Raw genomic sequence first — 16,407 nt, forward strand, 5'->3', positions numbered from 1 at the left:
TATGTGCTATTAGTATTATTATTATGATTTATTACCACACCTGTTTATGATAACAAGCAACCAATTCCTAATAAGAACCTGGTATGTGAATCACTCTAACAGTGCAACACACCCTAAACCAATCATTACAACTCACTGATCCTAAATCATCGGGGTTAGGTCACGCTTAGAACGATTGCATCTCATACTTATGCATTATTGCATCCTTGCCAATCTTTTAAACATCGTCCTTACCGGACGATGATGTTATTTCAGAATTTGGAGTTATTACGCATCGAAGACCTTGTCTGCATAATCTTGCAGCCAAGAAAGGCAAGTTCATCACTTGCTCATGTCATTTGAGTATTTCTATCAAATTACTTGCAAAGTACTATGATTATCACTATTGCATAAAAACCAAAACCACTATTTTCATAACTATGAATATGACTATGTGGTGGGCAATGGAACCATGGATTGTGTTGATATGGTGGAGGTTCCATTGCAAGGGTTTATATCCATCTAGGATTAAACAACAAATGTCGCCAGTGATTCTTGTGCCGTAATACCCGTGTTAACCATAAGATCTGGAATGGGACGGACTAGTCAATCGTATTTCCACCTCTTGTACATCAACGGATTCGCTTACCGTAGCAGTTGTATCTGGCGGAACAACCGGAGGGTGGGGATCCCACTCTAATTCCCCACGGTAAAGCATTGCTTGCCGTAGCAGTTGTGTCTTGCGGAACAACCGGAGGGTGGGGATCCCACTCTAATTCCCCACGGTAATGCGGTCTATGATGGGTTGCAGCTGCCGGCGAAGGAGTGTATGGTAGAGCCCAGCACTGTCGTCGTGGTCGGGATCCACCCTGAAATTACGGGAATAATGGGACCGGCGAGGACCCAGGGTCGGGGTTTGCAACAAAGGGTGGGTGTGCGAGGTAGCGGAGGAATATGATTGGCTATGACCTTATACCGGGCCTCACACCATAGGAAGTGTGGACGGGAAGATCACCCGGTTGGCACCAAGGATAAGATCTCTTATGGGTAAAGCAACACACCTCTGCAGAGTGTAAAGAACTGTGACCTGTCACTCCCTGTTCCGGGATAAGGAACTGCGAACGCAGCCGAAAAGGAGCTCCATGAAGTTCTAGTAAACCGGTGAAGGCTGACGGACATAGTTCTTCTGAATAAAAGCAACCTTTTGAAGAAATGGTTATGAAAACCTGCATTGGTATTAGACTTTCTGGTCTAATGCTGTAGCTAGTGCATTAAACACCTCTTTCCTATAATGAACTTGTTGAGTACGCTCGTACTCATCCCACTCTTAAATCCCCTGCTTAGATATGGAGGCCACAAAGGAGGATCTACAGTACAACTCGAAGACCGAGGAGTCAACAACTACTTCAAGAGACAGGACCCTGTCAGATGAGTCAGATACCACATCCAACAAGGGAGAAAACCTAGTTTAGCCATAGAAGGGAACTAGCTTCCTAAACCTAGCTCCTATTTAGCTAGAATCTATTCATAGCCTCTATAGCTAGATAAATACTCTACAAATAGAGTTCGTGATAAGACTAGACTACGAGTCGTTCTTCTGGAGTTATTTGCAGTTTTACCTCATTGTAAAGTAGGAGGCTGTGATGATCTTATGTAACAGAGTCAATGTTGTAATTCTATAGACATGCCTTGGACCCGCATATGTTTCTGTTGTACCACTCTGAGCGATATAATACTAGTGGAACAGTGTTTCATTGGTGTTATATCAGACTTGCATACTACACCATGCAGTGGTATGTCGGGTCACCACAGGAACATAGAGGTCTCTCCCACAATTTGTGTAATATACCTCTGGAATAGTGTTGAAATCACACGCCACTAAGCAGGGGCGGATCAAGTCATTTACTAGTCAATGAACTGACTAAACCCTGTCTGTTCTGGGAATTGATCCACTTAACTATACTCTTAGGGCAAGCCGCCCTGTGCTAATTAACTCCGTAAAATCTGTATCAGTCTTGAGGCAACCCATTCATGCGATTCAATCCTCTGCTCTGATTCTATTAAAAAGGAAACACTCCACTAAGTCGTACACACTCCCCAATAAGTCTGGTAATTAATTCCATTTCAATGTGTCTTTCCAAAAATCTTTGGTATGCCTTTTCCTGGTCAAAAGGTTTGTTTGGGAAAGCTTCTAAATCTAGGGTTCAATGTCCCCGAAAAACCCCCTGGGGCAGGATAGTAAAGAGCTGATTCTAGGGAAAGCTAGGATTTCACTTTTATCTCAGCCATCGAGTTGGAGTAGTTAACCTTCTATATGCCATGGAAGAATACGCATAAGCATTAGTTCTTGCCCTTCCAGTGTAAGTGGCAGATCAAAGGTCAGTAACATATTTACAACAAATAATTAGCAAAAAAACCACAAAATAATTTAGGTGTTTACAACAATAATCCACAACAAATTTACAACAAAAAAATTCCCATAGCATAAATATATTTACAACAAATCTCCAAAATATTAACAACAATAGTTAACAGTAAAACCAACAAAAAAATTATTGTCTGCTGCCCCCAAACCTACTTGCCCATCTCCACCAATACCTCCCCCCGCCGGCAACAGCACCGGTGGTGGGGGCGCAACTGGATGGGGAGTAGACGGCGCACACGCCAGGAGGAGCAGCGGCGGCGCGCTCGTCGGGGGAGGAGCAACGACGGCGCGCTCGTCGGGGGAGGAGCAGCAGCGGCGCGCTCGCCGGGGAAGGAGCAGCAGCGGCGCGCTCGCCGGGGGAGGAGCAGGAGGTGCTCTCGTCGGGGGAGGAGCGGCGGCGCGCTCGTCGGGGGAGGAGCAACGGCGGCGCGCTCGTCGGGGAGGAGCAGCAGCGGCGCGTTAGCCGGGGGAGGAGCGACCGCGCGGGGCAGCGCGCTGACCGGGACGACCGATTTTCTCCTCTGGATCGGTCGGTGGATACAGAGCATTTTCCTTAAATATAGCACTAAATTAGATAGAAATTATTTCCATCGTTGGCTTCTTGCCTGCTATATATAGTCACCCTCAGGGCCTCAGTAGTCAACAGCCATACTCCAATTGTCATCCTCTTTCACTGATAAGTAACATTCTCCATCGATAACAAAAGAAGAAATAACATCCTCCAGTATTCATATGAATTTTCTTTGAAGAGAAATAATGTCAAACCGTCGGTACGGAATTCTCTCCGCCGAGTGACATCCAGCAAAGATCATCATCTATTGTGGTGTATGCGTGGAGTTATAACTTTCTTGGCGTTGTACCGTGCTGACCTTTCTTCTCCTTTTAGAGTGTATTCTCAAAAAAAAAAATCATCATCTAATATATTTTTATATTGAATAATCATGCGTTCGATTCAAACATCATATCTGTTGAATACCACTCAGATGATAGTTATGATTTTGCTGATCATGCACCCGTCTCCATCACGCATCGGCAATAATACAGCGAATCTCTCCGTCCCATACGCCACATAACTAGCTAGAGGAGAATGTGTAGCCGACGAATCCCGAACCCGAAGGACGCTCGGCGCTCAGCTGTGCTCCAGATGGTAGTTCCACAACACAAGGGCATACGTACAACCGGCGGCGTCTCCAGGGTCAAGTGCTACTCCCAAACAATTCCGGAAAAATGAGGTCAACCGCCTCACCGGAGGTCGGTTGCCGATCAATGGGGAGCAGATCTGCCCGAGTGCCAGACGTGTACCTGTCGGAGAGAGCAAAATTAATGGCGCCAAATGTCATCGGACCAAGTGCGAGGTTCCGCCCAGGGAAACGGCACGGCATACATCGATAATATTGATACATATACAATCTTTCTGTCAATAGATAAATAAATACATACATACACAACCTTGAGAGTTGCTTGTGAACATTATTATAGTCCTGGAGAAAATAAGCATATAATCAAGTTTGGTGGCCTCTCGGGCGACTCCGGAGGCGCCCATCACCATTCAAAAAAAGCCCGTTTCTATGGCTTCGCTCACGATGTCACCGTTGCCGGAGGCTGTCGGCAGACGGCTTCGGTGGGGTGTTCCCAATAAATCCACTCTCTTGATGTTTTTTCGCCTCCTTTCTTGGCCCTAGCGTGTTCTGCCACCGTCACCATGTGCAACTTGTAACGACCGACACCGGATGTGAAATAGGGACCTCGATATGCAGTGGTTTGCCTCCCGCATCATGTTCCTGCCGCCAGTCGGGCGACACAGAGATTCCATAGGGGTTGCATTGGCGAGGTACACAGACCAGAATCGCGCGTGCTTGGATTTGCGGGCGTCATATCGGTGTATGTGATCGATAGAGCGATGGGCTCGTTCGCCTGCTCTGCATTCACCACCGAAGTGCGGCGCAAAGTGCCTCCTCCTTGAAGGTGATGTGAACATCATGTTCCTATGCATCTTGGGTCTGTCTTGGCACCTTCATCGTCGCGATTTTCAAGGTCTCGATGGGGATCATGGCAATCATGTTCGAAGAAGCCTAGATAGGCCCTGGAGGCTCCATCTCGCTTGCTCATGTCAAGTCGAGAACTTCCAGGGAGTACTCTAAGCGGTTTGGAAGAAGTATGCATGTTGGACGATCGGTGTTTTGCAGCAGTGTTCGGCGCCCGCATAGGCTTTGTTCTTGGGGACCTCGGTTTTTAGGGTGAAAAACCCTAGTTATGACATTCGGTGGCTGTACTTGGCAATGCCGGCTTCTTAATCGATTCCTTATTGGAGGCATTTTCTATTGGATCTTCTCCGAACCGAAAACTTAGAATCCAACCGTACTGGTTAGATTGGACGATGACGGTGTTTGTGCACCGTTGCCCTTCATAGAGACGTCGTTTTGGAGAACTTTTTTCGGAGTCTAGTGTCGTCATCACCCAGTGGTGCTCTTGTTACTCCGAGTCTCTGATTGCTTCGGCGGATTTTTGTTTCTTCTTCTTCTTCTTTGATTTTTTTTTGGCTGTGCAAATATTATTTGTTGCAGACATCGGTATCATCTTAATATCAACATATTACTAGTATTTTTTTATCAAAATATAATCACGTTTTGACTCTAGAGAAACATGCAATCACATTCAAAATTTCATAGATTATGATTATGATTACCATAATGCACCTAATCTCGCGATTAGCAGTCCAGTAAGGAGGCGCGGACGGGAACGGGACAGCGTTCCGTGCCCAACGGGGCCTCCAGAATTTGTACTCTTCCTTTGACTGCAGCACAGCAGCCGCCGATATACGACCATTCCCTCCCGCACTTGGCCCACCTGTCAGAGAAACGCCGTTCCGCAACCGCCAGCGAGTCAAACCCCCCGACGCGTCTTCGTCTCCGCCTTCGTCTTCTTCCCCTACCTCTCCCCTCTTCTCCAATGGCACCAACCAGCCTCCGCCCCTAGGGTTCCGTGCGCAACCGCCGAGCCGCCATGGACCCTCCTCCTCCGCTCCTCCCCCTGCTGCTGCTCCTCCTAGCCGCGGGCTCCAGCACCGCCTTCGCCGCGGGGGACGGCTGCACCGTGGGCACGGGCTGCGACCTCGCGCTGGGCTCCTACCTCGTGGGCACGGACCAGAACGCCACCTACATCGGCCAGCTCTTCGGGCACGGCGACAACTACCGCCTGCTCCAGCCCTACAACCCCGGGCAGCCCAACCTGGACTTCATCCGCGTCGGGGACCGCGTCAACGCCTCCTTCCCCTGCCGCTGCCGCGCGCGCCCCGCCGACCCCGCCGCCACCTACCTCGCCGGCTCCTTCCCGCACGACGTCAAAACGGGGGAGACCTACACCAGCATCGCCGAGCCGTACAACAACCTCACCACCGTCGACTGGCTCGCCGCCACCAACTCCTTCCCGCCCAACCAGATCCCCGACGTCGGCACCGTCAACGTCACCGTCAACTGCTCCTGCGGCGACCCGGCCGTGTCCAGGGACTACGGCCTCTTCCTCACCTACCCGCTCAGGGGCGGCGAGACGCTCGCCTCCGTCGCGGCTAGCCATGGCTTCTCGTCGCCCGGGCAGCTGGACATGATTAAAAAGTATAACCCTGGGATGGACGGGGTCACTGGCAGCGGCATCGTCTACATCCCTGTCAAAGGTGATTCACTGAATTCGATTTTAATTAGTACTGCTACTACTACTACTTGGTTTGAATTCTGGGGAACACTATTGGGAACCGATTAATTGCTGTATACAAAAGTGCGTTATGCAGTTGCGTGCTCAATTGTGCCGTATTATTGCTGTTTGATGCAAAATTGGTCATGGCGTTAGTTTTATAGTGGGTACTACCAGAAACTGTTTTCGATTAGCAATTGATCATAGTTTCAGCTATTACGTCATTGTGTTTGTGAGTAGCAGCCAATGAACCGATTGAACTGTTTTCGATTAGTCAATCGATCATAGTTTCTGCTTACAGCGCTGACTACACATGCTTCCTACCTCCATTTGCCATTTTTCTATGTTACTGATTATGGTTCATGTCAATTCTGCATCTATGTTAACTCAAGGAATTTTTTTCCTGAAATATTTGTGGAAGTCAAACTATCTGCAGTATTATAGCTCTTTTTTTTTGCAAAATTGGTCATGGCGTTAGTTTTATACTGGGTGCCACAAACTGTTCTCGATTAGCAATTGATCATAGTTTCAGCTATTATGTTATTGTGTTTGTGAGTAGCCAATGACCCGATTGAACTCTGCTTATGGTGCTAACCGTACACATTTTGTTCCTTCATGTACCATTTGGTTGCCACAAGTTGATTGATTTTTTTTATGTTACTGATTATGTGGGTTGGTTCATGTCAATTCTGCATCCGTGGTAACTCAGTAAGAAAATTGCCTGAAATATTTGTGGAGCTCAAACTATCATGGCATAATTATCAATTTGCAAAATCAAATTCGAGTGAAACCCTTAATGAATTTGATGATACCCTCAGCTTGATGCATATGTTTTTTCCTCAAGAACACAGTTGCCATCAATTGTATGTTGTGTAGAATTGATCACATCCTCCTAAAATATCTTACTCTGCTTGTTTGTCTTTCCAGATCCCAATGGAAGTTACCGTCCTCTGCAATCATCAGGGTAAGAGCTGCTCTACTGTTGTCCATGTTATGTTTATTCTCACGCAGTTGTGCTGATAAGTATCCTCGTGTTGTGCAGTACAGGCAGCCTCTGTCCTTTTGCGAGATATTTATTGCTCTGCATTGAGGTTTTTGGAAAGGAAAACATCATGTCGTTGATTTGAACTATGATGTTTATTTATCTTCAACTCCGCGGACCAGGGAAAGGAGCTTCGGCAGGAGCAATAGCAGGAGGTGTTGTGGGTGGCGTAACTGCACTAGTCCTGGCTATGTTGGTATTCTTGTTTTATAGGCGAAGAAAGGCGAAACAGGGTGCGCTGCTTCCATCTTCTGAAGAGTCTAGCCGGCTAGGTATTGATAATTTTTTTTGTGGATCTCTGTCTGTATCTTTGACCCTGCAACAGATTGTTATTCTTGTAGCGCTTCTGTAAAAAACTTTTTTGCATGCCCTAGTTTCACCACTGCAAGCTAATTTGTGCCATCATTCATCTCAACAATGTTCTGCTACAAGCACTAAGTGGTTTGAAGAATGCTTATCTATCCTGTGAGGAACTATTTTGATCTTCGTGACATTAGTTTGAATAATGCTTATCTATCCTGCGAGCAGTTTTTTTTTTTTATCTTCGTGAACCTGGAAATATTGTGAGTAAAAATAGGGTCTGATAGGGTTATGATCATGAGCAATAGTTTGGGGGACTTTTAACCGATGAGCTATTTTAGGTACCTATAAGTCTAGTTTTAGACAACAGAGAAAGTTAGAGAACCTTGAATTATGCTTCCATTGTTCACTTCTTCTGTGCTTCTACTATTTCTGAATTATTGTTCATTTTGTTCCAGCCAGTACAATATCCATGCAAAAAGTGACGCCATCGGCCACGCAAGCTGATGGAGCTTCACCATCTGCTGGCATTACAGTTGACAGATCAGTGGAGTTCTCATATGAAGAACTTTTTAATGCTACAGAAGGCTTTAACTTGATTCACAAAATCGGACAAGGTGGTTTTGGTGCTGTCTATTATGCTGAGCTTAGAGGGGAGGTTAGTTTTTTTTTCATTTGCATTTCAGAAATCCACATGCTACCTAACTAGGGGCTTGAACAATGGTGCAAGAACATAATTCTATGATGGTCCATGCATTTTGATCATGCAACATCATGATATGTTCTTCGTTTTAAATGACTTGCCTCTTTGTCTTGCTTTGTCCACTGTTCAGAAAGCTGCCATAAAGAAAATGGACATGCAGGCTACTCAAGAGTTCCTTGCTGAGTTAAAGGTTTTGACACATGTTCATCATCTGAATCTGGTTCGTTATTCTTCTATATTTTATCTAAATAATACTGTTTCTTAACGGGATAATAATCTTTAGTGAACTTAAAATTAACCTTTCACTGCCATTTCAATGTTTGATTTCATGCAGGTGCGCTTGATTGGTTATTGCACAGAGGGTTCTCTGTTTCTTGTCTATGAGTTTATCGAGAATGGCAACTTAAGCCAGCATTTGCGTGGAACTGGTAATGTTTTCCCTCTCAAAATACTTGCTGGGTCTTTTCTGTTGCTTCCAGCAAATTAATCCGTCGGCGCATTTTTATAGGTTATGAGCCTCTGTCTTGGACTGAAAGAGTTCAGATTGCACTAGATTCAGCTAGAGGTCTTGAGTACATTCATGAGCATACTGTTCCAGTCTACATACATCGGGATATCAAATCCGCAAACATATTGATAGACAAGAACACACGTGCAAAGGTAGGAATGATTCAAGGAGAATTCATGTGTTCTATGTATTCTGTCCCTACTTCATATAACAATTATGTGTATCTTCCAGGTTGCAGATTTTGGTCTCACAAAACTTACAGAAGTTGGTGGTACATCATTGCAAACACGTGTTGTTGGTACATTCGGTTACATGCCTCCAGAGTAGGTGTCCGCAACATTTACTTGTTATTGTCACTTTGTGAGTACCCCCTGTTTGTGATGAATGCTGACATTCATGGAAAATGATATTTGCAGATATGCTCGATACGGTGATGTTTCTCCCAAGGTTGATGTCTATGCCTTTGGTGTTGTCCTGTACGAACTTATTTCTGCGAAAGATGCCATTGTCAGATCAGCTGAATCTGCTACTGATTCAAAGGGATTAGTTTATCTGGTAATTGTGCTGCTCAGCTAACTGGTTTCTTTCTGCTCCCAGTGCTTGCTGAAACTGCTAGGGTACCTGTTCCCTGTGTCAATCTGCTTGTTTAGTTTTAATGACATCAGTTAGTTCAAGGAGGTCTGAATAATAGGATGTTGACCTCATCATCTGTTTTAAAATACCAGATGATAATGTCAAAGTCCTATTATTCAGACCTTCTGGAGCTAAGTCATAGATAGTCAAGCATCTTTTGTTATCGATCACTTTATGCTGTTCAAGACACATACATGCTCTGGGTCCATGGTAAAGTTCCTTCTTGCCTGTTTGATGACTTACCATATTGAAATCTGTAGTTTGAGGAGGCTCTCAACTCACCGGATCCAAAGGAAGGCCTCCGGAAGCTGGTCGATCCAAAGCTGGGAGACGATTACTCCATCGACAACATTCTCAAGGTTAGAGAAACATGCTCAGTCAGAGCAATTCCATCGCATACCCTTGCGTCGTTCAGTTAGATATACGCGAGGATAAAACATCTGTTGCCCTTGTGCTTGCAGATGACGCACCTAGCGAACGCGTGCACACAGGAGGACCCCAAGCTGAGGCCCACGATGCGATCCGTGGTCGTCGCCCTCATGACGCTATCTTCCACGAGCGAGTTCTGGGACATGAACGCCCTCTACGAAAACCCGGGCCTGGTCAACCTCATGTCCGGGAGATGACCTCCTTTAGCCACATGCTTCTCCCCTGGCATTGTACATCGGGGCGCATTTCATTTCTACCACGTACAGTCTAATGATGGACGATAAGGTGGTCGCTTATTTCTGCCATCTACATGTATTTTTTCCCCATCGGTATAGGCTCATTTTATTGTCTTGAAGACCTTAGAACTAGTGTCCATGTGAGTTATACGTCTGTTGTACGTAAGTGTAATATATGTATGAGTTTACTTTTCAATGGCTATGGAAGTAGGCTCTGCTGTCTATGGATAACTCTAGGGCTTCTGTGGCAGAACCGTGGCAAAGGATGCGCCGAGTCTATCTTCAGTGGGGACGGCGAGAAACAGCTGGACTGAGATATCGACAATACAGAGCCTCCGTAAGTCCGTTGGCTGCTTGCTCCAGTTACGTGTAGCCAAGCAAGCACGTCGGCAATCGCTGGGGGATGGAAACGTCAGACGTGTGGAAGATTGTCGCTGTGTGGAGGATGGAGAGTCAAAGAAGTGCACTGCTTGTCCGGGAATAGATAGCAGGTTACCAGCTTTCCATTTGTCCACGCGAATCGAAACGATAGGGCAATAAGCGTGACGTGCACCTATTAATTTCGTCGGCTTGATACTGTTTAAATTGTACATCAGTTGATTCTGTGCATCGGGAAGTTGATATGGCCGAGTTGGTCTAAGGCGCCAGATTAAGGTTCTGGTCCGAAAGGGCGTGGGTTCAAATCCCACTGTCAACAAATCCCCATCTTTGTTTTTGTCCTACGCGATACACATGCTCCATCATAACGCGTAAACACAGTGCATGGCCATTACTATGTGTGTGTGTTTTTATTTTTTTTGAGAGAAATATGGCGCTTTATTGATTAAGCAACATCAGAACAAAGTACATCATGGATGCAATCCGGAATAACATCAAAAGAAAGATAACACTTAGACAGCTCACTACTACGAGCTAAAATATGAGCGGCGCCATTCAGCTTACGTCCAACATGTTTGAAAGAACAAACAAAAAACTCTGAAGCAAGACGTTGGATATCGCCCACCAAAGAACCAACAAGAGTGCGATCCCTCACGGAAGAAGAAATCTTCTGGATAAGAGATAGACAATCCGACGCTAGGATGATGCTCCTGAATCCATGATCCTTAGTTAGAGTATGTTTAGCTAAGGTTAGTGCGTGCTCCCCGTCGTCATGCTTTTTTCCATTATCGTGCAGGTCCAGCCAGACGCAGCTAGTTGTTCTTTAATTTTTTTTTGACATGGGGTGCAGCTAGTTGTTAATAAATGGAGTGTCTTAGCAACAATGACCAATTAGATCACTCCATATGATCTTTATACGAAAAAACATCCAACTTTGTTGATTAAATTAATTAACATACACATCAAACTAAATTGAGATACATTGAACTTAAAATTTCTCCCTATGCTCCCCCTAAACCACACCCGTTGCTCGCCGGCAATGCGAGTTTTTCCGCCTTGATTCGATCAAATTTGGCCATATCTTACCTCAACACTAGACTTAATACACACATTTTTGCAGTGAAAACTTGAACATCATCCCAAAAAATAAACATAAAGTTCTGAAGGAAGAAATCTGCCCAAGAAAGTATGCAACACAACCCAGCTTGCCACAGCTTCGCCACCTTCTACAGAGAAAAGTCGCGTGAACTATCTTGCTCCTTCTTGTAGAAAGATATAGGGTTTTCAAGGAGGGTCTCGGGAAAAATCCTTCACTATATCTATTAATTCATTCACAACGGTGGGCAACCTTTTTTCAATTTTAAATAATTTTCAATTTTGAATTTTGTGGGCAACTTCTTTGACTAGAACATCTTCACCGCGATAATTAGGGTGATGTTTCTGCCTTCGCCGCTAAGTCTACGCCTCATGTGGTCGTGCCACCGGCCAATAAGCACTTAATTCTTAACTAACCCGCCATTTCTGTTTAACTTCCCCACATCTTACCTCAGGAGCAGTTTTACTGCATACACTTGCATATTGATTTTACCTCAGCACTAGACTTGCAAATTTTTAAAGGAAGAACTCCTCCCCAAGAAAACAAACATCCAACACCAACACAATCCAACTTGCCACGGCCTCACCCCCTTCTAGAAAGAAGAGGCGGTGTGAACTGCCTCCCCCGCGTTCAGATCAAATCCCCATACTACTACACGCAGCAGAAACGCAAGCACTGTCGTAAGCACCGCCGCCACGTGTTCTGACGCCACACCCTATAAAACCGGCCGCACGAACTGAGCTCCCACAGCTCCTCCTCCGCCCGGTCGTCAGTCCCCTTCCAGGTACGCCTCGTCGTCGTCCTCCTCTTCCTCTCCATCCTCCTAGCTCTGCTCCGCCCTCACCGCCCATCGCCCGATAGGATAGCTGTCATGAAGAATACTCTGATTTACAGTCCGCGTCGATTGACTGCTCTGTGGCACCATTCATCCGTTCAATCCGCCGGTTAGGGAGAAAGATTTCGTCGGTAGATCCCTTCGTGTCCTCTTGTGCTATCCTTTTTCTGCTCTCGCGTTCATTTCTTCCTATTTGCGATCCACGCATATGGGTCAGTACGCAGAGAAACCATCGTCTCTTCGCGGGGGGATGTTTCTGGTTCCAGATTTGGGGTCTGCTTGCGCCGCACAGGCTTGATTTAGCCTTCACCAATTGCTTATCTTCTTCTTATTTTATTAGTGGTCGAAAAGGTTCAGAGAGTCGGAGTGCTTGACCGCTTAGTTCCCCGGTTTAGTGATGATCCACGTGTGGGCAACAAGTCATCTCTGATGCTCACTTGAATACTAGTTTATTTGGATAACCTATGAAACATCCCACCTTATTTTATTGACTGGATTGGCATAGGGGATAGTACCACGAAGTTGATGTAATTGTCTGTTATGGTTGTCTTGTGCAAGGGTTTGGACTTTCTGTTGTCAAGTTGCTCAAGTACAGATGTGCTTGCTTAGTAAACGTTTCAGTTATACTTTCTTGCTATGCTTTCAGCCTTTCATACTCCACGTAGGATCGTCTGACTACTAATAGTTGTCTTGAATCAGTTTGATAAGGAACATAGGCTTATATTATTGTGTAGTCAGTTCAATACTCTTTCAAGAGAAGTTGCACCAGAACTCAAGAACAGATGTTCACACTCTACGGTTATAGACATATATGTTTTTTTTTTTTTTTGGAAAGCCAGTTAAGATATATGCTCACGCTCAACAGTTATAGACACATGTTTCCTCAGAAACAGTTCAGATATGTGACAAAAAATAAAGTATATTTATGCAAAATAGTTTTATCAGGTGTAAACTGACTTTTTCTTATTCATAATACTTACTTATATTGCTATAAAATGCTTTTTCACTCAATGTAACTAATTTTGTGATAGGTTGTTTAGCTTCTTTTTGGGCAATCATATCTGATGGATGATCCATTTTTTGCAGCTGGTAACAAGATGAAAATGGCTGTGTCTGTTGTGCTGCTCATATCACTCCTATCTGCTATCGCCCCACTACCCTCTGAAGCCCTCAATGTGAGAGGTCATCTACTGAAGTCAAAGACGTTCTGTTCTCCACCCATCTTATTGGCTCCTGGATCAGTCTCAAACAAGTTCTACGCTGATATTGACTTTCCTCAAGGACACCTTGCCATCAAGAGCTTTGATGCAGAGGTTGTCGATGAGAACGGCGTCCCTGTGCCGCTCCACGAGACTTACCTGCATCACTGGGTTGCAGAACCATACTATGCTTTGAAGAACAGTAATCACAGCACTGACACACAGAAGCTTCCAAAGGGGGTGCTTAAAAGGAATGATGGAGTGTGCAAGACCACACTAGGCCAGTACTTTGGGCTTGGTTCCGAGACTCGTCACACCGCCACATGGGTCCCTGATCCTTATGGAATAGAGGCAGGCAATCCGGAGAAGGCCCCTGAAGGTTATGAGGAGAAATGGTTGCTCAATGTTCACGCCATCGACACGAGGGGTGTGGCCGACAAGCCTGGCTGCACCGAGTGCAAGTGTAGCTTCTACAATGTTACAATAGATGAGTATGGGCGCACAATCCCAAAGAACTATATTGGCGGGTTGAATTGCTGCTATGATCAGACCCAGTGTCAGGTCAAAGAAGGGTTCAATGGTGAGGTGCGGAAGCTGTTCTTGCAGTACAAGGTGACGTGGCTCGATTGGACTGATGCGGTGGTGCCTGTCAAGATTTACATATTTGACGTTACTGACACCGCTCTGCTTGATGGGACTCCTGAACATTCTTGCAAGGTATGCAAATAGAACTTCACATAATGGCGATTGTTTCAGGTTTTGAGAACTCTCGTATTACTTCAAATGCTCAATCTTTTTTTCTTGCGAATTACTTCAATGCTCAATCTGAAGGCCTGAATTATTTTGTAGTAGGTTTGTTTTTGATTTAAGCCGTTGATTGTACAGGTTGAGTACCAGGTCGATGAATGCAGCTCAGTAAACCGAGCCAACAAGGATTGTACGCATGTTAAGACTTCTAGAGCAGTGTTACCGCGTGGAGGAGATATCGTGTTCGGTGTTGCACACCAGCACTCTGGCGGTAGCGGTTCTTCTTTGCATGGCCAGGTAATGGATTTTTCGTTAGTGTCTTACATGCGATGTCTTAAACTCTGCACAAATTGAATGCGACCTTCTATATATGATGTCTAAATGGTAACATCACAACATGTTCTTGAGAGATCAACAGTGGGTTAACTTGTGAGGTACATTCCATTTACTTCAGGACGGACGCCTTCTATGCGAATCTCTTCCAACCTACGGCACAGGACAGGAGGCAGGGAACGAGGCAAACTACATCGTCGGCATGTCGACGTGCTACCCAAAGCCGGGGTCCATCAAGGTCAGCGACAGCGAGGTGCTGACCGTGGTGTCCAACTACAGCAGCGACCGGCAGCACACAGGCGTCATGGGCCTGTTCTACATCCTCGTGGCCGAGCCCCAGCAGTTGGCTCCTGCCCCATCCCTCTGCTTCAGCTTCCCAGCCAAATGTGAGTTCCTCTAGAACTTGGCCATGTCTTTCCCCAGAGCATACTCATATTGCTGCCGTGAGAACTCTGAAAACTGCAAATTTGCATTTCATATTAATCCGTTGATCTCTCTTTTCTAGGGTGCTTACCGGCATGGATCACCAGCAACATGTGAAGAGAAGATGATCATCTATCATCTCCTGGTGAAGTGCAATTCAGTTATGCAAATGGTGATGTCTGAAGAATCAATCGATCAATCATAGTTAGCTTACGAGACGCGACAGACGTTTTGAGTCAATAAAATCGCCCTTTAACGGGGAAAATATTATGGCTGGGTTTTTGTCATGTATAGCTAATAGTAGTATACGCAGCAGTCAGTGAGTGGCAGGTTGTGTCATTTCGCTGAGGCGCTGAGCCATCAGTTTCTGATGATCTGTAGTTGAGTATCATCTGTATCCGAAGAAGCCGAGCTTTATGAGTTCGTCATTAGCAGAAGCAAAATCTGTGTCCGTGTAATAGTAATCAAAAGCTGTACAATCTCTTGTACGAACACCTTGCGGTCTTTACTAGTGATACACTGGCGTATACATTGTGGGGAATTGGTGCACTCGAATGTATCGTTGCCCGTGGCTGAAAAAGCATATTCATTAAAGTCAACATATGGAGGAAACTGACCCTAGAACAAGTCCTGGCTGCAACATCAGCTACTACAAGTACTAGCGGATTTCAGCAAACGAATAGAACAACTAGTACATGATACAAGCTTAGAGCAGAGCATGCAGGTTTTTGCAAGGAAAGAGGTTTCATTAATTAAAAGGGGGAATACAATCAGCCTTGATCGCGTCAGCGATTTCAGGCGGGTAGTTCTGTAGCTAAACACCAGATCGTTCATGTACTCTCCCTAACAAGGCGAGGCCACCATTGGCATCCCGACTTACCTTTTGTAAACCTACCTCTCTTTCCCTAATTCTATCACGAATCAATTTAATCCTCATAGGATGGCGTGACAAGTTCAGGGTTCCTTCCTTCGCGAGCATTAGTGCGTCCGTGCTGTCAGACTCAAGGATGAAAGGACCTGGTTCCCAGGCCAGGCCTAGTGCCAGCCCTTCTTCCATAGCTGCTATCTCCGCTTCATGTTTAACTTGGCAACTCCCTGGATGGATCGTAGCGAACACGGGGGGGGGTGTGTGAATGGGCATTGCCTTTTTCAATTTTTAGTGCAACGGAAGTAAATGTGATAGCTTTGATGCTCAAGGTGATCCTAGTATGATCCTAGACAAGTGCAAAAAGTAAAGGAACCAAGCATGATAGTAAGAGTAAGGAGCGGGACAACCGGAGGACGCGGAGACGAGGCGAGGTTTGTTTCCCGCAGTTTCTCTCACAAAAAGGAGTACGTCTGCGTTGAGGAGGTGCTAGCCTTACACAAGAGGCTAGGCGACCACACCACGAAGGAAGGTCTCACCTTCTTCCTCGAGAGAGCTCCACAAAGGGGCTCCCCCTTCTCCACTAAGG

General features: G+C 45.6%; 2 protein-coding genes and 1 non-coding gene across 3 annotated transcripts; all 3 read left to right on the forward strand.

Annotated features, from left to right (window-relative positions):
- The first annotated feature begins 5,363 nt into the window (after window positions 1-5,363).
- Window positions 5,364-10,138, forward strand: LOC127316557 (chitin elicitor receptor kinase 1). The gene is made up of 11 exons (XM_071824658.1): window positions 5,364-6,074; window positions 7,019-7,051; window positions 7,253-7,405; window positions 7,892-8,091; window positions 8,267-8,356; window positions 8,471-8,564; window positions 8,645-8,796; window positions 8,876-8,967; window positions 9,061-9,199; window positions 9,538-9,636; window positions 9,739-10,138. Exons 1-11 carry the CDS (start codon window positions 5,408-5,410, stop codon window positions 9,901-9,903), a joined length of 1,884 nt encoding a protein of 627 aa, XP_071680759.1. The 5' UTR covers window positions 5,364-5,407; the 3' UTR covers window positions 9,904-10,138.
- Window positions 10,139-10,558: 420 nt separating this feature from the next.
- TRNAL-AAG (transfer RNA leucine (anticodon AAG)) lies at window positions 10,559-10,639 on the forward strand. Its single transcript has one exon. It is a non-coding gene; the product is annotated as a tRNA-Leu (tRNA).
- A 1,409-nt stretch (window positions 10,640-12,048) lies between these two features.
- On the forward strand, window positions 12,049-15,482 carry LOC127316556 (uncharacterized). The gene is made up of 5 exons (XM_051346983.2): window positions 12,049-12,200; window positions 13,338-14,167; window positions 14,336-14,494; window positions 14,652-14,916; window positions 15,036-15,482. Exons 2-5 carry the CDS (start codon window positions 13,349-13,351, stop codon window positions 15,068-15,070), a joined length of 1,278 nt encoding a protein of 425 aa, XP_051202943.1. The 5' UTR covers window positions 12,049-12,200; window positions 13,338-13,348; the 3' UTR covers window positions 15,071-15,482.
- The last annotated feature ends 925 nt before the right edge of the window (window positions 15,483-16,407 follow it).

The sequence above is a fragment of the Lolium perenne genome, chromosome 7 (genome assembly GCF_019359855.2).
Source record: "Lolium perenne isolate Kyuss_39 chromosome 7, Kyuss_2.0, whole genome shotgun sequence".
Classification (NCBI taxonomy): domain Eukaryota; kingdom Viridiplantae; phylum Streptophyta; class Magnoliopsida; order Poales; family Poaceae; genus Lolium; species Lolium perenne.